The 23,809-nt window shown below is 36.2% G+C and overlaps 1 protein-coding gene across 2 annotated transcripts in view; it reads right to left on the bottom strand.

Annotated features, from left to right (window-relative positions):
* The window catches only part of KIF5B (kinesin family member 5B), a 37,154-nt gene continuing 13,345 nt past the window's right edge, over window positions 1-23,809 (bottom strand). Inside the window, exons 8-26 of one of the 2 annotated variants that reach the window (XM_055708251.1) lie at window positions 22,619-22,743; window positions 21,059-21,163; window positions 20,486-20,631; window positions 18,460-18,608; window positions 16,954-17,147; window positions 16,079-16,147; window positions 14,757-14,963; window positions 12,739-12,882; window positions 11,978-12,166; window positions 11,011-11,128; window positions 10,616-10,677; window positions 10,399-10,508; window positions 10,114-10,215; window positions 8,014-8,074; window positions 7,834-7,905; window positions 7,555-7,659; window positions 6,824-7,040; window positions 4,888-5,020; window positions 1-2,563 (exon numbers count right to left, since the gene is read on the bottom strand). In XM_055708251.1, coding sequence (XP_055564226.1) covers window positions 2,557-2,563; window positions 4,888-5,020; window positions 6,824-7,040; window positions 7,555-7,659; window positions 7,834-7,905; window positions 8,014-8,074; window positions 10,114-10,215; window positions 10,399-10,508; window positions 10,616-10,677; window positions 11,011-11,128; window positions 11,978-12,166; window positions 12,739-12,882; window positions 14,757-14,963; window positions 16,079-16,147; window positions 16,954-17,147; window positions 18,460-18,608; window positions 20,486-20,631; window positions 21,059-21,163; window positions 22,619-22,743 — 2,315 coding nt within the window. In that variant the 3' untranslated portion in view covers window positions 1-2,556. The remainder of the gene's footprint in view (window positions 2,564-4,887; window positions 5,021-6,823; window positions 7,041-7,554; window positions 7,660-7,833; window positions 7,906-8,013; window positions 8,075-10,113; window positions 10,216-10,398; window positions 10,509-10,615; window positions 10,678-11,010; window positions 11,129-11,977; window positions 12,167-12,738; window positions 12,883-14,756; window positions 14,964-16,078; window positions 16,148-16,953; window positions 17,148-18,459; window positions 18,609-20,485; window positions 20,632-21,058; window positions 21,164-22,618; window positions 22,744-23,809) is intronic. The other variant, XM_055708252.1, reaches the window with a different exon arrangement.

Raw genomic sequence — 23,809 nt, 5'->3', positions numbered from 1 at the left:
TGAAGTTCAAAGATTTTTCTTCTCTTTATTTAAACACAAATACATTTACAGCATGCAGGTAAGTTAAAACTATATGGCGTCTTCCCCAAACCAATTGTTTTAATGCATCTTAAGTGTACTGAAGTTAAATCGTGTTCCACAGGTAGACTTGTCCTCATGTCAAATTTAGTTACACACAGTAGTGAGTCAGCATTTAAGTTATGTAAATAATTTAGTTGTTCACCAGAAATAAATACTATTTCACCGTGTTCCTATCCTAAACCATCTTTTTAAAAATATGATCTAGAGGAACATAAAAGAACCATTCAAAGACTGCAAGTTGAAACAGCAGTGTTGAACATTCCCCGTATAGACTGAGTATTTTAATTTACAAAAAACAATAATTGTCCTGACCGGCTGACCCAAGACAGCCAAACCAGAAAGCAAAAAAATTGGTTTTTTTTTTTTTTGTCTTTTTTTACATTTTAAGAGGCAGGTCTTGGTAAACTTCATAAAAGGTTTAAAATAAAAAAAAAAGTTTAAATATAAAAAGGTGATGTACACTGAGCTATAGGCTAGTTACCTTTTTTTTTTTTTTTTTTATAAACACAGCAATTTTCAGCACCAAAACCTATGATAATTACCTACAGGAACAAAACCCCCATTCACAGGCATGAGAAAAAAATCCTGCTTCATTTGAATGCATTTTAATGAAAGTGGGGTTTTTTATTTTTATGATTGCATATTAACAAATGAAGGTCTGAAAACCTGTAGTTAATGTTGAGAAAGATAACGGACAGTGCTGCTTCCATTATGAGAAAATCCATTCGAAGTTTGCTGTTCCTTAATTTTTCTTTCCTCAGTATGCTCTCTTTAATCATGCTGTAAAACAACTGCAAGTTTGGAGTGTTTGGCAGCCTTAATGAACAGAAGAGTCTTAAAAGCTGAAAACTCCAAAATAGTGAGATTTTTGCCTGATACACTCAACCTTTAAAAATCAAACTATTAAAAATTCAGACTACTGTAGATATAGAAAAAAGTGGTTCAAGGTCTAAAATCTGACTACACTCCATCATAATATAAATATTTTGTCTATTTATAAAAGTTGAAAGTGATCTGCTGTCTGAACAGTCATTGGGTCTCTACTGTTTCCACAATAACTGATGAATACCCAGAAAAAAAATAAAAATCATCAAGCCAGCACACAAAGTGGTACCAACTGCATATGGAAAGCTCACTGAATTCTTTCAGTAGTATTAAGTTCCTTCTCTCTTGAAGACCTGGTAACTAATTTCTATCCAGAAGGTGGCTGTTCTAAAAATTATAGTGGCTAAACCCTATGAATAAGTTAGGCAAATTATACTATAAAATTTAAAAACCCAGATTCAGCTCAGTGGTAGTACTGAAACTCAAAACCAAAGAAACCCCATGTTTCATTGTTAGCCACTTTACAGGACTTTATTGCAAAGAGAAGAAAAATAGTCAACAACTACTACTTTGGACATTTCATATACCTACTTACAAATGGATTACAAATACAATTCAGGGTAGCACTTTATTTTTTATTTTTAAACACATGTCTCTGGGATTTCCAGATACACCAGTTTTAAAAAGTTGTATCTTTTATTACTGTATCCGAATTCATTGACCAGTTGCTGAAAAAAATTTTAATTAGTTAAAATTTTAGACAAAGATTCCAGTACTGTATATGTAGTGGAATATAAAGTTAAATTTTAGATCGTGCTCACTTCACTATTATAAAATAGCGAGAGTGAACCACCACAGATACAGACAAATGGATAGACAGGCTCATCAGAATGAAGCAGAATGTTTTCACTCCACCAGACTGTACTGTGTGTAGAATCAGGAACAGGACAGATGGGATAATCCATTGCCAAAGTATTTTTTGTAAACTTAAGTTTACTCTTATTACTGTACAATATTTAATTCTAAATTACCCGATAAACGGGCATTTAATCAGATAACAGTTAAACAGCCTTGTTCATATTGAACTCTTTAGTTCTGTGGTGTAGCAATTGCAGTGCCTTATGGCAGCTGTCATAAGCACACTTCAGTATTCTTACACTGTACAAATAAATTTAGTTCCAATGCTCTAATGTAGCATTCCAAAAGAAAACTGTAGAGCAGAGTGCCATTCTAACTCAGTGGGACATGTAGTGTGAAGTGATAAAAACGAAAGTATACTTAAACACTGTTGCACATTCCCTAAGACAGTAAGATGTACACAAATTAAGCTAGAAAATTTGAACTAAGATTTTCTCAACGTACATTCAGCTTGGCACAGTGCGGACTAAATTTAAGACATGAAAGACAAACTGTGTAATGAGCAGAGCTACACTTTAAGTAACATGTCATTTTTCAAGACACCAAAATTGCACTCTTTTGGTTTTTTTGGGAATCGGTTAGCAGAACTTGTAGAAGGGGGAAGAGCTGTACAGGCCAGGTATAATTTATACATTTTCAAAAAATAATCCTACAGTCCCCAAAGGGAGAGATTTCGTCATGGAATGACTCCCTCTACACGATATCCAATCCTCCTCACGCTGCATTTACTTTTCAGCAACTGTAAATGAGAAGAACAACAAGAGTTAAGTGCTTGTACCTCATAAGCCAAAAAGACCAAGTCATTAATGTTTACAGTGGACTGTATTCACCATTTACATACCCTTTAAGAGTCCAATTCTTAGACTACTGAGGCAAGTGCTAATAAAACATCTACTCCAGAATAAGAAACTACACAAACACAACACAACAGCTGGTAACTGTTACCATCAACTTTCCAGCACGATAAACTGACTGGGTATCCAATCTTGGTTGCCTTAACAAAGTAAACATTACAAAGACAAAGCAATTATAACCCAACTTCATTTCCATGACTGTTGTTACTTTTCCAGACCACTGAGAATTGTCTCAATACCCCCCATCAGCTGCTGCAAAATTTTGCCTTTGCTGTTTTGGGAAGATGAAATGGGAATGAAGAGATCATTTGGCATTAATTATCCTAAAAAAGTTTGATTTGCAGAAAGAAATAACAATTTACCACCTCTGTATTTCTTTAATGTTTCCAGAATAATTTGTTAAATGGTGGTCGTCAAATGTAAAACACTACATCAGGTTCCTATTGTAACAAAAGTTTAAATGATACCGGCTACCTGAGTATTCACAGATTTATATTCAATAGTAAAATAAAGTTGTAAAAAGTTTTGTTCCTTTACTTCCATAAGGGACATGTTCTTCCAAAAATAAGATAGGAAAGTTGAAATTAATTTCAATCACTCTCCTGCCTTTAAGCGTTAAACTCTGCGTGGTTCTACAGCAACAGGTAACATGCTGACATTAGAACTGCACAAAAGCTTTACAAATGCTTAAGGGACTCTGTAAGCATATTATGTGGGAGTTTCTTGGTTTGTTTGTTAAAAAAGTGTTCTAGCCAGCACTTAGCAATTTTCCACTCCTTCATGATTTATCTACATATAGTCCAAAAGTCAAAGTGCTAAGTCTCTTATTTGAACTCCCCAGGACCAACAGCGAAAGCTTTTCTCCAAAGCAAGGTGCAAGCTCAAAATTTAGTGATTTATTCCTGATTATACCAACTATTATAAATACTCCTAAAGAAGTATAAGATTAAATAGTCTCTCTTCAGTTAGAATTCTAGGCAGCATCATAGCACGTGCAAAGTCATGCTAAAGTAGGCATCTAAAATAAATTGAGTCAATCATACCTTGAAACGTCTCTACATTGGACAGCTGAGCTAGACTGCCGCCTTTGTGGTCAAAGTAGCTATCTGAAGATTAATTTCACCATACTAACATAATCAAGAATCCATGAATTGCCAGCTTCTTAGTCATTCAAGGCAAATGTTATTCAAAGTTAAAGTACCTTCACTTCAACCTCTTATTTACTAAGAGACACTATTGAACAGAACCAGGTACCCTAATTAGTACTACAGCCTGATTTTCTCTAAATTGGAGAGAAAGTTTTGAGAAGTCAGTCAGCTAATAAAAAGAAACAAATGGAAACAAGATTGATGTAAGCTGCTCTGGAGCCCTTCAGAGAAAAAGGGCCCAGGATTCAAGCACCACACAATCATTTTAAGAGTATTTTCAAACTGAAGATGCTGATAACCTTAGCTAAGGGAATGCCTAGAAGACATTTATACCAACACTCAAAAGTGAAGACTCCAACAGAGAATGCAGCAAAGCATTATTATTAGGTGACGAACAGACCAGCTACAACACAGACTTTTTAATTAGAGAGATGCGATTCTGTGAGCAACTTAAGTACCATATATCTGTAACTAATTAGGAGATTAGAGACATGTTCAAGTAAGTGGACATATTATTTCAATTACTGTAACTGTATTTAGGCAGGCTAACATTTTAATTTTACCTGATGAAGACATTAATTTTTCCATTAAATACTTTAAAATTACTGATACATGAAGCAGTGTGCAAACATAAGAACGGCACGTAAACAACACATAAGAACAGGTTCATTTTTTGTTTCATTACCAAATCTTTTCTGAAGAACACCATATTTTAAAAGAATTTAAACTGTCCACTCCTTTCCCAAACAGTAGCTATTGGCTGTGACTGGGAATTACCTCCAACCGATTGTTTTCACATTTTGTTCTACTCCAGCACAACTCCAGAACTACCATTTCAGAGCAAACACTAGTTGTTACAACAAAACCAGAAGCAGCCTTAGTCAGATGTACAGGTAGTACTGTTCCTCTAACTATAAAATTCTGTTTAAAAAGAAAAAAAAAGGTCAGATTTATTCCAGTGATTTTATGCCACAGAATGAACTGTAACCAAACTAATACAAAGCTGTTTAATCACACCTTTAAAAAAAAAAAACAACAAAACTCTTACAAGACAAACTTACACTTTGTCTTGCCGTCCTCCACCTCCACGTACTGCAACCGGCTGGCTGTTTTGAGTGAACACACCACCACCACGAATTGCATTTGGATGAGTTGGAGAAGCTGCTGGGTGCTGGCCAGGACGGATAGGCTTAGCTGCAGGAAAAGAAACATGCTTTACAAATATATACATCACAATTTTACCTTTGATTATTCAAATTTGCTAATGCTTTATGTTACAGTAGCCCAAATGTAATAATCAAGATTGAATGCACTTTGAATAAGAAAAGAAGTTTAGGAGATGGTATTCCGAGATCCAACAGGTAAGCGTCAACTATAAAACACCCTAAAAAAATAGACAAGGTTATGCTTTTATCATCCCTATTAGAATTAAAGCTAGCAAACCTTTTGATAATACATGTGAAGATAATGATTATCTGTCCCACCTAATGTACTTCCCTCTAAGCATCCCATTTCTTGGCTACATGAACTCCAATAAGACACATCGCTAGACAAAGTTCCACAAGGGTTGTGTTCCTGTAAGGAATCATTATACCCTGCTGTATTTCCTACATCTACTTGATTGATAAGCCCCTAGTTACTCTGCTCTGCAAAGTGGTTCTGCATACCTATTACTCCACAGATAACACTGTTTTATCAGTTTCTTACCACCACACAGAAATAAAACTTGCTCTGTTACTGAATTCAAAAAACAGTAGTTTTGACAGGTAATTCACAGGTTGCATGCACTTTGATAAACTATACTTTCGATCAGTTTTGCACTAGCTCATAACAGGACATGTCCAACAGTATGACTTTACAAAGTTCTGTAACAGTAAACAAGCATTTAAAGTTTCAGCAGGTAAGAGTGGATATAAAGTACCTACAGATAGCAACTGCATCAGAGAAACGCGTCTCAGTTTCTGCCTCACAGGAAGCCGATCTCCAGTAAGACATGAGTAGGCTCATCTAGACATTTAAGTGCAAGAGGTTTTATACCTGTGGTAAGCTCACTAGAATATTCTGTTTGTCTTCTTTGAGATCATGTGAGAGAAAAGGTACGACAGGAAAGCACCTGTCTTCAAGCTGCCACTCGAAGTGACCAAGAAAAAAATATGTGTAACTTTATTCTGCAACAGCTCTTTGCAGACCTACAGAATATGAGCAAAATACAACTGCAATGCTTATTTTAGTTGCATTAGCATTTAACAGAAGTGTATTGATTACTGAATAAGAAGTAACTATGTAATAGGCACAGTTAAGTCCTCCACAGGTCACACATCCTCTAGGCCCTCAGCACTTGAAAGGATAAGGGCAGGTGGAGGACCAAGGGAATAACACTGTCTTCCCACCACACAGCAAGAAGCAATCCCAGCTACTGCAAATTTCCAGTTTTTCCATTCTTTTTCCCTAGGCAGGGCTATGGAGTTCTGTATGTTTTGGAACAAAGAACTGAAGAGGTAATTAGGGATCTTAGTATGTTAGTTGTGGGTTTCTGTTTGCCCCTCTTCCCCACAAGATCAAGAGACAGCAAGATGATTTTGTTGTTGTTGTTGTAGGTGATGGCTTAAATCTGTCTCCTTGCTTTGGAATATCTACTTAGTCTTAGGAACTGGAGTGACGTTACAGACTTAAGACTCGCAATCATTGTACTGTTTTGTTCTAGGAAATGGAATACACATTCAGGCTAGAATTCTAGGATGGTAAGCCTTTTCCAGCGTGTACAAAAATCCAGCTACCAGGAAAAGAACCTTTTAAAATAAATAAAAGACACCCCAAACAACCACGCACCACCACACACACAATTACAGTCTATAAACCAAAATATAACTCATGGTAGAAAATACATCAAGTTCACGCATGCAGTTCCAACTAGGATTGAAAAATGCACACATGCACAAAGATCAAAAATATCAGGAGACAGACAATGCTTTAGGGGGCAAGGGATTCTTTACTAACCAATTTGTGCAGAATGTCCTCTTCTGGCCATATTCTTGGATCTTACTGCTTCCTTTATACGATCTACTTCCTGCTGATACCGTTTGCGATCACGAGAAGCATTTTCTTTGGCTTCCTTCAGTGCAGACTCCAAAGCTTTGACTCTTTCAGCTGTAGCTCTAAGTCGCTTCTCCAGTTTAGGAAGTTCACAGCGAAGATCTGCATTATCACGTACCAGCTACAAACCCAGAAACAATTATTTTCTTGGTAGTTCTCTTCATAGGGAGAGCTAACAAAACACCCTCCTGCCCCTACACAGGCAAAACAGTAGGGCTACTATATTTTCTTTGCTTAAGCTTTTAGCAAATCTAATAGTTCATCAGTAAGACTGTAATTTGAAAGTCAGTCATGTGGAAGAACATGCTACTCAACATAAGCACTTGGTCTATATACTTCTTCAGTCAAAACCAGGCAAGCATCCTCTAAACTGAATTCTAACCCTAAACACTAACTTGGACCTTCTTCAATTTAAATGCAGCTGTTTCATTACACACCCTACATACCTAAAACAGTTACTAATTTACTTTACAGGAAAACTTTAGTCTATTGTTTTATATCGAGACACACTGAAGATGTAGAAGTATTTCATTATGAAAGTGATTTTACAACCAACATGCATTTAGTCACGTCTATAATAATGCACCTTAAGTAGCCTGTTTTTAATTAGAACTTGAAATAGAGCTTCATTGTACCTGCTTGTGAACCTTTGTAAGCTGTTCAAGATTATTCTCAAGGAAGGAAATCTTCTGCTTTTGTGCAGCGCTGCCTCCTGTATCATCCGAGTCAATCTCAGCACTCTGCAGTAACAAAGGCATGGGGAGGGAACGGAAGGCTGAGCACAAATCTGAACTCGTGCATTAAGATCAAGCCAGAAAAATTACAATGCATAAAGACAGTTCCTCATTTAGTCCTAAACTTAAATTTATGTAGCATTCTCAGAAACACCAGGTTTTGCTACAGCACCACATTACCTTTTTCACTCTAGTAGCCAGATCTTGAACAAACAGCTTCCGAAGATTGTGAAGAGTCTGAAGTTCTTTTGCCTACAGTTAAGGGCAATTAAACAAAAAATTAACAAAAATAACTCTGAAAGGGGAAAAAAAAAAAGCAGCAAGTATTGACATTTGTTTTGGAATATACTCTTAGCTTACCACAGTCTCTTCCAAACCCTTTAAGTCTTGCCTTGCTTGTTCCCGTCTGTCCTGCATAACCCTAAAAGAGAATAAATTAACCCTGACACATTCCAGCAAAATTGGAAATTTTAATGTTTTAGGAGACTAAAGTGATAAACGCTGCATGGTACAAATGAAAAACGTCTTCCAGCTGAAGTCCTCAATTATGGATGTAGCCAACAGATGACAGCACACTCAGAAATCCATATGGGGTGGGAGTGGGGGAGTTGCAGGAGGAAGAGAGGGAAGTACTTTTAATATTGAAAAAATACAAACAAGTATGTTCACATGCATAAATTATAAGTTTCTAAAATAGGTAAAGAAAGACTATCAGAGTCAAGTCCAAGATGAATACTTCAGGAGATCTTACCCTACAAATGTTCTAGCTCTACTAGCTGAGATGGTATCACATGGCAGATTAAGGATCTTTATTTTGTTCTACCATTTCACCACTCTACACATTTGCCAAAGCTAGCATCATAAACAGCGATCTCAGTTCACAGGAATATACCCTCACGATTATCACCCTACAGGGCTTCTGTCTTCCAATTTAATGTGAAAGTGTTTACTACACTGCTAATGTTTTCTCTCAAAATTATAAGGCAGTGCAATCACTAAGATGACAGGATACAGGAAAGAAATGTGGACTTTTCTTTTTATGACTCAAAAGTTGGAACAGGAAGGCCAGGGACTGCATGAAAATGAAGTGTTTCTACTAAGTAGCCAAAAAGCTGCTTTTCCTCTTGAAACCTCTCTTTACTTGGCCAGTTCCACTACTAAACGATTAAACATTTGAGGTAATAAAATATTCTAAAGAATATCTCAGCATCCTAACCATTTTCCGGACCTGGAAAAGTAGTTCCAGGCATCTTATATAACTCTAAGTTATATATAAACTATAAAAAACAAGTTAATAACCTGCATTTTCTGGCCCGCCATTTGCCATGCACATTTATGACATACAGTATATAATATATACTGTATATATTATATAATAACTGGATTCAAAAAGGCTGGGGGAGGACACAGAATACCAAACTAATTCTGAATGCTTCTTTGCAAGCCTTTTGAAAAGGAAAGTTTCTAATATAGCACGTGCCTTTAACAGATCAATACTTTATATAGTTTAGCTTGTAAACCGAAATAAGGATTAATAATGTGGTATGTATACTAAATCTTACAAGACAAGAAAACCTATTGTAACTTTCATAACCATTGTGACATATAAATAAATTAGAATAAGATGGATTAGTAAAACCAGAGTACTGTTAAAATCTTAGCCAGTTAAAGCAACATCGTATTTCACAGTAAGGCTAAAAGAAAAAAAAAAAGTGTTGCTTATTGGATATCAGTATAGACCAGTCGGGTCCCTCCAATTATTTCAAATTCTATGATAAAAACTTGAAAGCCACTGCGTGTTTTTAAACACGGCCAAAAAGCATGCACTTTTTAAGTTTTAAGTATAAAGTATTGTTTTAACTTCTGTAAAGATGAATTCATATATACCAGAAAGGGGTCGCTACTGATATTCTAGAAACATTTCCAGGAGATTATGGTCTGATTTCTACAAGTTGAGAACCGTTTTTCAGCTTGACCCTTGGATACGTACCTGCAAGCAGAATCCAGTTCTAATTTTTGCATTAACTTTTCAGTCTCTAATTCACTAGTACACTGACTGTACTTAGTTACTCAATGAAGTATGCAGCTCTTTAATCTCAAGAATAAGCCCGTTAGAACCATGCAACTCGTTAAATCACACAAGAACAAAAAAACCTAGGGTAAGGGAACTGTTACAAGCCTCTTCCAGTCTTAAAGCATGCAATACTTAGCTGCAAATTGGGAAGTTAATCACTCCAACCCATAACATTAACAAAGGAAAAGTTGTGGCCATCACATTATTTTACTTCCAATTTCAAATATTAAGGCAGTGCAAAGGTTTAAAAAAATCATCAAGTTCAAGAAGGCTCTGGAACCTCTAACAGGCACATACAGTGAGAGCCACTTCATCATATTAGGTCATTAGTTTTTAAAATGCAAGTGTTCCCACACACATTTGTTTAATGCACCATTATCACTTACGTAAGCTCATGCAGTTTTCTACTTTTTTCCTGATCAGTCGCTTTTAACTTCTCATGTTCAACTCTAAGACGTTCCTGTTCAAGCATCATCTTCTGGTTTTGGCTGAACACAGAAAGCAAATATTATATGAACTGAACCTGTCAAACACAACATTCAGTAAAGCAACACAAGTTAGAAAGACACTGCTAGAGGAAACCCTTGCCGCTTCTTTCCCACCATGCTGTGTTTCTGTACTTACATGGTCCAGAGCCATTTGGCATTACTAAAATAATGACAATTACGTACTCTTGAAGTTCAGTGATAAGTTTCTCCTTTGCATCAACTTCATCTCTTAGGCTACTGATTTGTTTCTGATGCGTCTCACGATGGCTCTGAATTTGCTGTTCCACAGCTTGCTATTAGAAAAAACAGTATCTATTACATTTCAGGCAGTTACCATACTTCACTTTGTTGTTGTTTGTTTAAAAAAAAACCAACAAAAAAGCCAATGAAATTAACTTACCTTGACTTCATTTGCAGTTTGAACCTTATTCAAGTGCTCTTTCTCCATCTCATGGACTTTTTCTAGTAGATATAGAGGAGAGAAAACACATTTCAACCAGGTAAACAGGCAATCACAGGAAAGATGGAGTTAATTCCACCTTCCCTTCCCAACACCTAAAAATCTGGAAGGAGCCCCCTCCCACCACAAACATCAATTAAATCAGTATCATCTTTAACTTAATGCTATCCATATTAGTTTGCTGTTTGAAACATGTTCTCCTGTTGATTAATTCTACATGTTCAGAGCCAAAAGCCATTCTATAGCTCTGCCCTTCAATCTAAATAGAACAATTCCCTGTTTAGCACTATATACTTAAAACGGTGGTGGCTGGGGTGTAGGGAGGCAGCTCCTACCCTGTGCTCGAAGTTGAACTAATTCTTCATTAAGGGAATCCACAGACTCCTCTAGTTGTCTCTTTTTCTGTTCCACGTTCTGAAGATATTCAGTCAACGACTTGATCTTGGCTTCATGCTTGTAGAATGAAAAGATTCATTTACTTGAGAACTAGGTATCACAGAATTACATCTGCATAAACAGTTTATACTTATTTTTAAAACAAGTAACCTGATGTCAAAACAAAAATGGTGCCAACTAAACTAAGAAGAATATGACTACTCAGGTAGACCTGTAACGTAGCCTGTAAGACAACATCTTTATTCTGGATCGGAACGAAATACATTTTTGGCTGGGAGATGTTTTGAATGTTAAATACTATCAGAGGCAAGAGAGGCCTACTGTATTTAGAAGGCTGCACTGAACTATGCATCTCAAAAAAACAAGTGACCATCTGTACGTAAAACAAAATATAGAAAAATTAAATTGCATATGTAGATCACAATTTTCAGAAGTGTTAGAAGTCATGTTACTGACCTTTTCTAACAATCTCATTAAAATGGCCTTTCTTGCATTACAAGTAAGTTTAATGTGCTATGCAAGCCTACCGTAATTTTATTGTGCTATTGCTACCTTTCCCAACTTCCATCTTGCTGCATTAGTAGGCAGAGTGCTCACTAGCCACTGCTTCTGTAAGACTTGTACTTGTAAATGTTCCTGTGATGGAGAACATATGGACCCCACTATTTAATACAAGTGCTAAAAAAGCATTATCAGGCTACAGATATATTGCAGAAATTCTAACACCCTGTCACAAAATTACACAGAAGCATCAAAACTGAAGAGAGCATACAGAGCATACAGCTGAGTCTTGTGGCTGTTCGCTCACAAATGTATTTTGTTAGGTGTCAAAAACTGCAACTTTTCTTTCACCCAGCAGGTTAATGAATTCAAAAGAACATTTAGGAATACAAAAGAAACATTTACCTGTGAGATACGGAGCTGGCAGGCAGCCAACTCCTTTTCATTTTCTTCCATTTTCTTATTGCTTTCAGCTTGTGTGCCTTCTAACTGTTTGCAACGTTTTACCATTGTTTTTACTTCTGATTTCATTTTACTAATGTACAGTCTCGCAACCGTGAATTCTTCATCTATCATGCCAGTTCCCTCAGGCTGCTGAAAAGCGTGGAATGAACATTTAGAAAGCTCAGACAATGAAATAGAATTAAAGGCGAGCTGGAACAACTTTAAGTTTTCCTATTGGTTATTTAGAAGTCTGCACAAAGGTAATGAGTCCTTTGAAGAAGGAAATACAGTTCAGTATAGATTTCTAATACTGCTCACATTCTTGTCCTACAGTGATCTTCCAGATTTATCTTTTCAGTTCCTCATTCCATTTTTAATGTTAGTATCTTCCTGATTGGCACTACAGGTCAGCATTAAATTTTGAAGACTATGTTGTTGATTACGACCACTTCATATAGCAGTTTAACAGTATGAATGAAAACACTGCTTCTGAGAGAAAAAAAAAAAAAAAAAAAATAAATCATACCTGCTTTTCCTTGTCTTTGAGGAATCAAATTCTATTTGGGACCTGATTGAGTCACAGTTTAACAACTTGGGCATAAGCTTATCCATTGCTTAATACACATAAGGCTTCCTCTAGTGGTTATTTTTACCATACTAAGAAAACTGACTCCACCTAGCCACAATGTATGTATGCAATACATGGCATTAAAAATCCTTACCTTGACATCATTATTTCCTACTGCAATTCCTATCTCTGCAAGATCTTTTAGTAAGGAGGCCATCATTTCTGTTGCTCGTTTCTTCTGATGGTTGGTCATTTCTTTAAGTTTCTGAAGCTCTGCATCTATACTGGCTAGAGTGACCTATAGTAAAAGAAGTTAAATTAAAAAAAAAAACACACACAAAACCAACACACTTATTTTTAGAACTAATTTCATACTATTTATTTACATATAGCAACATGTGGTTGGTTACCTACTGAAATGTCCCATTTTTATGTCTAAAACCAGATCAGTAAAAATTTAGAAGTCCTAGAGTGACAGCATTTCTTCTGAAAGATATGTAAAATGCTGGGGATAGAGGCCTTCAGCTCACAAAATATAATCTTACAACTCTGCCACAAAATTCAGGTCAACATTGTTAAACAGCTTCAGAGTTATATACAGTTAAATATTGCAGAGAACTGCATTTATAGGAAAGGGGTACACGGACAGCAAGTCCAACACCCGTCACCATATTTTGGTAAAGGAAAGGAATTTCAGCTTTGCCTGCAGAGCTTTTAACTCTTTCCTACTTGCAAATAAAAAAATGGCACCCATTTCCAAGAGTTCATAAGCACTAAACTTATTCTAGAGCAGTTTTTCAGCTAGTCTGAGCTGCTGTGGTTGGTAATGGCTGCAGCTCAGCAGCCTGCATACTCCAAAGTTGTCTGCTTTTTGTTCTCCAGTTTTAAAAAAATGCCTGAAGTTTTACAGCAGAAAAGTCTCAGCCAGTGATGCCACAGAATGGTTGCTGCACGGGTTAGCTGTGACAGACCAAACACCTTACATTTTACATCACCTCAGAACAGTTGTTGCCTTCTTATGGATCAAGTTATTCATGACACTCAATGCATGTTAGTCAAGTGATTCTAGATATTATAACTATCTATAAAATGAAAACCAATGCAAACAAAACAGAAAAACCCCAAACCTTCACAATCACACACATTGAGCTAGCCTGTTTCACAAAATTTTAAACGCTGCCCATGATAGGAAGACCAGAGATCATCTGACTTCCAGCTGACCTTCAAGTGATGTAAGTTATCAGTAAAGATTACTCAGCTTAGAATACTTTTAAGTTTAAAGAGAAGTTTCGTGATCTTGTGAACATCAGCTTCAATGCCAGTGTTCTATCTAGCCAAATCTTACTAACTGAAAATTGAAACCCACGTTCACTAGAAGACCCAGACCCACTGAATTTTCATCTTCAAGAACAGAGAATAATGTGACTTGTGCCCATCACATATTCTGTGTGCAATGCCAGCAGGCATGCTGATCCTTTCCAGTACTTAGAATTTTAGGATAGTGAGTAGACTATTAATTGTTTAAAACTGATTGAAGTCTGCCAAATAATTGGCTACCAAAATGGTCAGTCAAGTCAGAAACTGTTAAGGGGGTGTCTGGCATTCATTCTTCGGGACTGATGTTGCATCTGTATTTCAACCAGGGTAATTTTTTGGAGTATGTCCTCAGTCTTCAGGACTACTGCTTTCAGAAAGTAAAATAAACTGCCTATTTTTGAAGGCATCAAGATAAGTTATTTTATGTGCCATAAATATAGCATGCAAATACACATTCCTGTGAAGAAAAGCTGTAGCATGCTCACTGCAATTTCAAGACTAGAAGGAGCTGATTAAGAGAGGATTACCCCAACTGCACCAGAATGACAGACAAAACTCACAAACAGGCAATAAAAATGTTAATTTCTGACATCCAAGATTTTGCTGAATACTCTTCAGGTAGTAAAATGCCACAGGTACTAAAAAGAGGAGAGCTATAAAGGTCAATATTCACTGTGCATTTTTCTGAAACTCTCTGGTTTTAGAAAATCATCCTTTGCTAAAACTCGAGAAGTTTCAGACTTAAGACTCCCATTTTCCCTTGTGAAAAACCTTTAAATGACTTCAAGCAAGAGGAGGTAAGGCAATAAAAGTTACATTGAAGACCGTCAGTAATTTCTTATCCCAATTTCATACCGATTTTTGATTGAGTTCATCACTAAGCAATTCATATTCCTTTGCCTTATCTTCTACTTCCTGAGACTTCTGATCATAATTGACAGCTAATTCTTCAAGAGCTTGTAACACCTCTTTCACTTCCTCCTTAGAGGCGTCATTTTCAGCCTGAAGGCGATTCAACTCTGCCTGCAGGTTGTCTTGGTCCCGCCTGGTCGATGCTAGAAGCTGCAACATTGATAAGAGATTTATTCAAAATCACAGCAACATATAATCATCAAGAAAATCCATGTAGAAGTTGAATCTTATTAATACTTCTAGCTACTACACTAGCTTATGTCTACTTTTTTAGTGTCTAACATCACACAGCAAGGATGGCAAGTACAGATACAGTGAGAGTATAATGCACAATAAATTTATCAGCTATATGTATAGTTCTTTAGCTTTTAAAGTATTTGCAAGATGGAAGTGATTACAAATCAAGACACAAGGACAGCAACTGGAAATACACATGGAATACTGCAAGTTCTCAAAAAAGCCACTGGACACTACTCACAAGTCTGAAATTGTCAACAGGCTAGGAACTAGACTTCCAGCATCTTAACCCTGTTGGCTGCTTAAGAATAACTAGACAAAGTGCACAGTTGCTAAAGAGGCAGATTTATTTAAGTAAGAAAGATTAAACAGTAGCTCCAACTTCCTGAGCTACCCATTTCCTTCTTCCCATGTACACAAAGATTATTATTTTTTTAATCATTGTGCTATATAGAATCATTTTTTCTACTATCTTGGCTAAATTAAATTAATACTGTCATTATTAATAGGTATCTTCCCCCTTTAATTGAATTACATCAGTGGCAACATGTGCATACAAATTGTTTCAATATTATAGCAAGCATATGAATTAACACACAGATACTGCCTTTTTCATTATGGGCCTTTATATTTTCCTCCTCCCCCTTCTCTCTCTGTAGAGCAACTGACCAGAAGTAAACCTCAAAAGAGATTCCTTACAGTAAATTGAGGTATCTTTAGTTTTGACAAACTGCTAACTTGGCATGTGGAAAACAACTGCTGATACCTTTGCATAAAATACTTTGACTCCTTTGATCTTCATGGATACTTAAGGTTCAAGTAACAATGCTTTAGGTTTAGCCATTAGTACAGTGTAAAATGGGAGGAATGAACAGGCAGAGCATTTAGATAAGGAATTAAAGAGAACTATTGTACCGTATTAAGCCACCATTCTACTCCTTGGTCCCAAACTGTAACCTATTCCATTTCCAATTTCTTTAAAGGAAAGACAAACAAAAATACAATAAAGATGCAAGAGCAAAACTCACCTCTTCCTGATCCAACATTTGTGTTTTCAGTTTTTCTACTAGTTGGCTCTGCTGATTAATTTCTTCATCCTGCAGTTGAAGACAGACTGTGTTCAATAAACTGACAAATACCACTAAGAAAAAATAATCTAAGAGACAGTAGATATTAGGCATCTAACTTTTCCATATTCTTAAGACGATTACATAACTGAAAGCAATAAAGTTAAATAATCATTTTGATTTCACTGGCTGATCCATTAGGCTCTTAACCTGGCACATATATGTAAAACACCATGCTTCAAAGACAAAACTCTTCTAGCTGTGCTTTTGCAAGTCTTCTCCAAGTTGTTCTATCTTCCTAAAAACAACTAGGGATTTAATTAAAATATTTTTTCCCCTTTCCAAACTTAGTACGACTGCTTAAATTCAAAGTAATGCTAAAATAAAATATGCATAACACAGAAGGAAAAAACTGCTGTCTTCACTCATTTTCCTGCTTTCTTTTTATTTTACTTTTTCCTGGTACAGCATTATTCCAAACAATCGGTTAGCAATGTTCTACTCCCAGAAAGCAGAAATAACATTCAAGATTCTCATTAACTTTTCCTTCCTAACTTTCATTTTTATCTTTTTTCCCTATGTACAGATACATTAGCTTTCAGGACATTTTTTAGTAGTTTCAGCAAAGGAGGGAGAGCAACTATGAAAGGATACTCACTTAGCACCAGATAAAGCAGTTTTGGTTTATGTTAATCAGAGTTTCAGTATTAGAATAGGCACTCCTAGCAAATACTTCAGCAAGCTGTACTAACAAATGAAGACTGGCACATTAAGTATTACATAATATAGTTCAATATAATTTCCAAGAGGTCTTACATTAAGTAAGAACAGCATACCTTGTCATCCAGTTGTTTGTACAGTTTGGCAATTTCTTCCTCACATTTTCTTCTCTCAGCATCAGTGAAATTGCCAGTTACTCCAATTGTGGTAGCTGGTTTATCATTAACAACAGTAATATCCTTGTCCACTGCAAAAGCTTCTAAGTTGGCCTTCTCCTTGTCAAACTGTTCATCAACTGGTACAGTCTCCCCTTAAAGAAAAGGATAATACTTAGTTTTAGTACAGTGAGCCATGAAGTATTTTCCACAGTTAGCCCTGAGAAGTATCACATATTCCTCACTAATAGTACTGCTCCACGGTTAATCAGCAATTGAGTTCACATGATTACATGGCAAAAAAACGACTGCTAGATCATTCAAGCTATCTCTTGCTTACTGCAGAACATTGCATTTCACCTAGTTACTCTGCTATGAGCTCCATACCTCACATCAAACCATATCTTCTAGAAAGGCACCTAACTTACCCTGAAGGTAGGAAATCCTTTATTTTCCCTTGGCAGTCTGTTTTGCTAGGTAGCCATGTTCACTTTTAAATTGCTTTGCTTCAATTTAAAATATTTTTTCAGTTACACTTTTATCCTTTTATGTTCATTAATCCTTTTCTGATGAGAACACTTTACTAACTTCACATACAAAAAATACCACACACTAATCAAGCCACTTCTCTGGTAAACTAAACTGAATTCCTTCACGTCTTATTACAAAACGTTTTATGCAGTCCTTGGAAGGTATGGGCTCTTTTCAACACTCCAGTATCTTGTGTCAATATTCTGGAAGAACTATACTTAACATCTCAGGTGCGGCCTCATATCATCTCTACGAAAGATTACCCCACCCCCCACCTCCACCCTACTAAACTTATTTAAGTCAGCTATTTTTCTCAGGTCTACATCAGGATGTGGTACATATGTCTACAGTATTTCAAAATCACCTTCTATAGCTGCCAAACTCCAGAATACATCTGTAAGTCAGTCCTACATTCCTTCTTTCCCGAATTTATTCTCCATATTTAACTTGCATTTTGCCAGACACTTCAACGGATAAGAAGTTAATTATTCAGGAATAAAGAATGGGCACATACTCTGTACTGTCAGCAATTTCAGGCTTTGGGTGGGTTTTTTTGCCTATTAACATGTTTGAGTTTTAAACAAGGACAAGATCTTGCGATACTGATTAGAATTAGAGAACCAAACCAGAGGAAATACTCAGTTTCTGCATTTACAATTAATACCATCTTTTCTCCTCCAAAATAGAATGTATGTAACTCTAGCTCTGCTAGTAAAACAAGTGTTAAAGAATCTAACACCAACACACTTTCAGATGTTTTTGCCATTATTGTGATTATTAGAATCTATCCCAGCTGCAATACAGTGAAAAACAAGAAGTTCCAATGTCGACTTAATTACTGTCTTACACAGTGCTCTTATTTATTTTTGGTATCCTGAAGACTAATTCTGTTGTCTTGCCTAAAGTTTGCAGAACAAAAAAAAAATTGCTTCTCACCATTCCGCCATCTGTTGAGTTCATTTTCTAGCCACTGTATGGTGTTACGCAGAGTCTTGTTTTTCTCTTTTTCCTTCTCATACTTTTTCTTCCACTGTTCTGCAGTAAGCTCCACGTTGACACAGACTGTATTCTTAATGGTCTTTGCTCTGCATAGAAAAGAGCAAAGAGCTCTGAAACTTAGTTTTTAAACACAGGAATTAAAGGCTATTAAATAAAATTTCTGCATCTCACTGGTGAAAGGGTAAACATTCCAACCTCTACCAAAAGCTTATTTCTACTCCCTGACAACTATACTATTTTTTCAATTGGATTAATACAACTGTTAATGGACAGAGCAATACAATAAACTCTGTCAAGGCTAAAAAAAAATCTCAAGCTGGGTGACTTGGAAAAATTCAGCCGCATACTTTCACCTGAAAAAATTCAAGTCAGGACAGTAGTGCACAGCTTTGAATGAAGGACAGTATTCACCACACCTAGCAAACATTTCTCCAATGGAAAGCATAATATTTTTAGGTTGTACACCATCCACCTTATTTAAGAAATAGCTTGTTTCAACCTAAAAATCCAGCTACTAGATCTCCATTAACCAAAAAGATGTTACAAGTTCAGATGTGATTGTCTACACTGGGTGAGCTTCACCCAACTCAAAGACATTAGCTTTGGAGAAGAAACTACAGGCATGAATAATATATGCTAATGAAGTTAGCATATAGGTTTTACTTTAGTACCATACCTCACTTACCTCAGTAATTTTTTCTGTATAGTCTTCTACTACCAAATACCCCACTCAAAAGATTAGAACAGGAAAAAAACATAATAGTAATTAGAAAGATCCACCCCTCCCACCCCATTATGGGTCCTATAAGCACCTTTCTACAAAATCTTATTGCAGCTGATTACTATAAAAAGGCACATGTTTTTCTACTAAGTTACGCGATATTTATCTAGCCTTCAGTTACTACAGCTGAGGGTTTCAGCATAAATTTAACATCCCTAGAAGGCTGAATTAGTAGACCAGACTAATTATGGTGGCTGACAGAAGTGTACTCTTAACTCCTGAAGAAGTCAAGAACATGAGGCAGTGAAACTACAGAGCTACAGCTGGAAAACACTTCCCAATATACAATAGGTCATTCAAGACATACTAAGAGGAAAGGAAAAGACATCCTAGACTCTAAAAGGAGACCAATTGCAGAATGCGGTCATTACTCCACATCCACAAACTACCCATATTCTGCATGACTTTTAAGAAATCTGGTCTACTTCTCATAATAAAAAACTTATCTAAAAAGATCAGTAGAAAACTACCTTTTGAATTACTGTGGAAGAGGTACGCTAACACAGAAGGCCAGATGAACTAAGTAAAATGCTGACAGCTTTTGTAATGTGCTCCAGTAGACAAAGTGATTAAATCTAGCTGTCAGGAACTAGAGTATTACAATGAAGCATTAATAGCATTAAAGAAGAGATACATAACAAAATAACAAATTTGAAATGTGTACTTATAAATTCCATTACAAATGACACAGGAATTTAGAAGTACGAGCTCAAATGTTACTGGAATGCTAGGTACAAGAAACAGATGAGAATGTGTAATTCAACACGCTATCAAAGAAAGGGTGGCAGAGAACAGGCTCTCCAGGCAAATGAAAAATTCGGCTTAACAGGGGAGAACTCTTTCCTCCCTCCTTCCACTTTAGGGAAGAAATAAAATAAATAATAATAATAATAAAAAAAGAGTAGTATTAATTACTCTCCAAGACTATACATTAAACCACATTTCAAACCAAATGATACACTGTCCTCCTGGAAATACAGTCTTTAGAATCATGCCCAGTTTATGGATTTTTATATAATGAGGTAAGGTAGATCACAACACTGAGCCACACATGCACTGAAAAATTATAGAAAAGTAAGTATTTTAAGTAATTTGGTTCATGAATCTTAACAGGGTACTTATTTCTCAGTCTGCATTTATTTCTGAGCATAGTAAGAGCAAAATATTAACTCCTTTACTCACCTTTGGCCAAACAGAAGAGTAGATTTCGTTTCCGATTCATTGTATGAAGAAGGAGAACAGCAAATAACAATAGTGGTTCTGCAATTACCCCCTAGTGAATCTTGAAGGATTCTGGTCATTTTGCTATCACGATATGGAACGTAAGTCTACCAAGAAAACGGTTAATTGAATCAGTCATGGTTTTTCAGACACATTAATATGTTGAAATAAGAGTTATGCTTTTGCTAGGTATAAGCTTCATTAGAAAGACATTAAATTCTACTTGTAATTCATAAATCATAAGACCAAACATGCATGGGATGGCATAGAATTGTGCTTCTATGTTTCGTGTTAGAGCACAAGAAAATTTTCAGTATGATGTCTAGGTCCCCCAACATTGAATGTAACTTTATTAATAATCAGTGTTGACACAGTACAAGAATAACGGCCACTTGCAATGCATTGATGCAACTGGATTAGTTTCAAAGACTCTATCGTATCACTGAGATCAGTACAGAATTTCTGCATAATATCATGTTCAGAGATGCAAGCTTTTAACCTTGAAGTATAAAAACACAAAAAGAGAATACTTACACTGCTTTCAGCCAAAGCCGAGATGACATTTCCAAGAGCAGACAAAGACTTGTTGATGTTCTTGGCCTCATCCAGCACAGCACCTTCTGCTCCAGTTTTACTAACCTATACAGTGTTTCAGTAAATTACTAAACGCATCTTCAAAAAACACCTTCCACATTTAATACAAGACTTTGGTAATTTTTCTGCTTTGAAGTCAATCTCCCTGACTTTATGAGGTACTCATAAGCAAGCTGGATTAAAATAAGCAGACTCCTGCTCAGACCTTTTCCCTGATTCACCATCAATTTTTCATTAAAAACCCAGTGTTGGAAAATGTTTCTAATTTTTGAAACCTCAAGTGAGTATTTTCCTTGTGAAATACACCTTTTCATAGAAGATGACTTCTATCAGATAAACAACTTCAAAAGTTGTTTGAAGTTTGTCAAAAAGTTTTAATTCCTTAAACACCATACACCACCACCACTCCCTCTGGAAAACATAGCAGAGAGTCTTTATTAGCAAGAATTTGTGAGAACAGATTTCAGAAGCTGAGTCTGACCTACATGAGTGCTCCAGGAACTTAAGCAGATATCAGCAGAAATGTGAAAAAAATCTGCCCTGACACCATTCTATTCACCTTAGCTCTTCCGCCGCAAGGCCAGAATTTGACTTACAGTTCTGTAATCCTCCTTTACTATTCTCACCAAGCTGTGATCATGACTACAACTAAGCAATTCTATTTGTCTGTGTTTAAACCAACCCAAGACAAGGCATCAGAGAGCCTCAAGTAATTAAAAAAGACTGGGAAACGCATGAAAGCAAAGTTCGAAATAAAACAGTGAAAGGAACAAACTACAGAGAAAGGAGACTTGCAACGCAGTCCTTTAACTTTGTTCTCACTGCAACGCTTTCAGTTTCATTCTCATTTAAAAAAAACCAACAAAACAACCCACCATCACTAAGAAACATTTCTGAATAAACACAGTATCAGAGACAAGGCCATCAAACAATGACATGAGGAAAGACAACAGCAAGCTGGAGACAAAGATGGGTATAAACCCAGAAGCAAAGATAATACCCAGCAAAAATCCAGCTCTTAAAAGGTTAATTACAGTCCCTAAGAAGTGATACAGAATAAGCAAGATGGTATACGTTTCCTTCACTGCTTTAAGACACTGACACAGGAAAGCTAGCTGTCATTTCAACAATATTAATCAGAATTTCAAACTAAGAAACTTGTTTTATGGACGTATAATATCTGAGTTTTCTTATGTAGTGGTACCTCTTTATTCCAGTATATGGCCAGCCAACACACCTGTACACATTTTTGCTCTCACAGATACAGAGATTGAAGTCTAGCCTATTTCCCCACCTATTTCATATTTACAAACCCTCACTGTAGAAATGCAGGTCAGCTTGAAGAGGTAATATGTAATAGCCAACCCAGACTAGGATTCCAAAACCACATTCAAAGTCAAATTTAAAATGCTTCAGAGATGACAAGTGAACAACTAGTATTAAAATATTTGACTGTAAAGAACAACCAGAGTTTTCCACAGCAGAAAAATTTAGAATTACCTTTTCACTACCTGCCAAGTCCACAAGGTAAAGTTTTCCACTTAGTTTCTGTTCTGTTTGAGTATTTTCTTGTTTTACGTTAATAAGAAAAATACTATGACTTCTGGAGCTGTGTTCATTCATATCTATAATCCAAAACATAAACTGTCAAAAACATTTGTACAACAAAACCAACTTAAAACCCCAGTATCTTCACACACTGACATGACAGATTTAAAGCTAATGAAACTGTATAAGCTCTCAATGACTATTAAACTACAAGCAGTAAAACCAATAGTATTGTCTAATTGAGTTACACAGACCCAGTTTCCCTTAGGCATCTATTAATATCACATAAGCTCACTGATAAGATTTGCTAGCCTGTCAACTATGGATTTCACACATTTAGTTTACTTTATTAGCACAGAAAGCACATTTACATTCTGATACCAGAACATATTCTTTTTTGTATTTACAACGTAACACATTTGATCCTTTTGTGCAAATTTGAACTAGGTGGCCATAACCTTTCAGCCCTTGCTCGTTGAAATACCTACTGCCCGCTCTGCTGTGAAATACGCAGAGTAAACAAGACTTAATTAAAATCATTCTTTAAATTCAGTAACTAACAAAATTTAAGCTGACTGCAATCTGAATGTGAACACCTGCCCGTTTCTTCCTTTTAACCATAAATCCCTCACAGGCCTAAAAGGACCAGCTTAGTGATGCCAGAGAAGCAGCTCAACATAGAATATCCTCCTACCCAAATTTCTGCTCTTTCTCTGTTACTTGGTCTGGTTCCCCAGTTCAGAACCTTACTACCTAGGAGCAATTAAGTGAAAGTGCAGGACTGAGTCATTCCTTAAAAGGAACATCATGTTTTTATTTTCAATCCTTAACCAAAGGATTGAGAAGAAAACATTTTATTTTCTTAATGACGGTATATTCTTTCTTCTCCTGAATAAAGAACTAGACACAGGAAGACTGTGAAACTCACACTCAAACTGGCTTTCGGAGATTTCTGACAGTCACTTCAGTCATTAAGAACTGAAGCATCCTTTTTGGTTTTTTTAAACCCTCTGTCATTTCCTAATCCTGCTTCGTGTTGGAATTCAGAGACCTACAACATGGCTTCTTGCAACTCAGTTGCATGCCACAGGGCAAAAAGCTTGGGACATTGGAATGCTGCTTAAATCTGCAGCATGTCTGAAT

This window comes from Falco cherrug, chromosome 4 (assembly GCF_023634085.1).
Source record: "Falco cherrug isolate bFalChe1 chromosome 4, bFalChe1.pri, whole genome shotgun sequence".
Lineage (NCBI taxonomy): Eukaryota > Metazoa > Chordata > Aves > Falconiformes > Falconidae > Falco > Falco cherrug.
The sequence above is the reverse complement of the archived record's forward strand: the minus strand, read 5'-3'. Positions and strand labels throughout refer to the sequence as shown.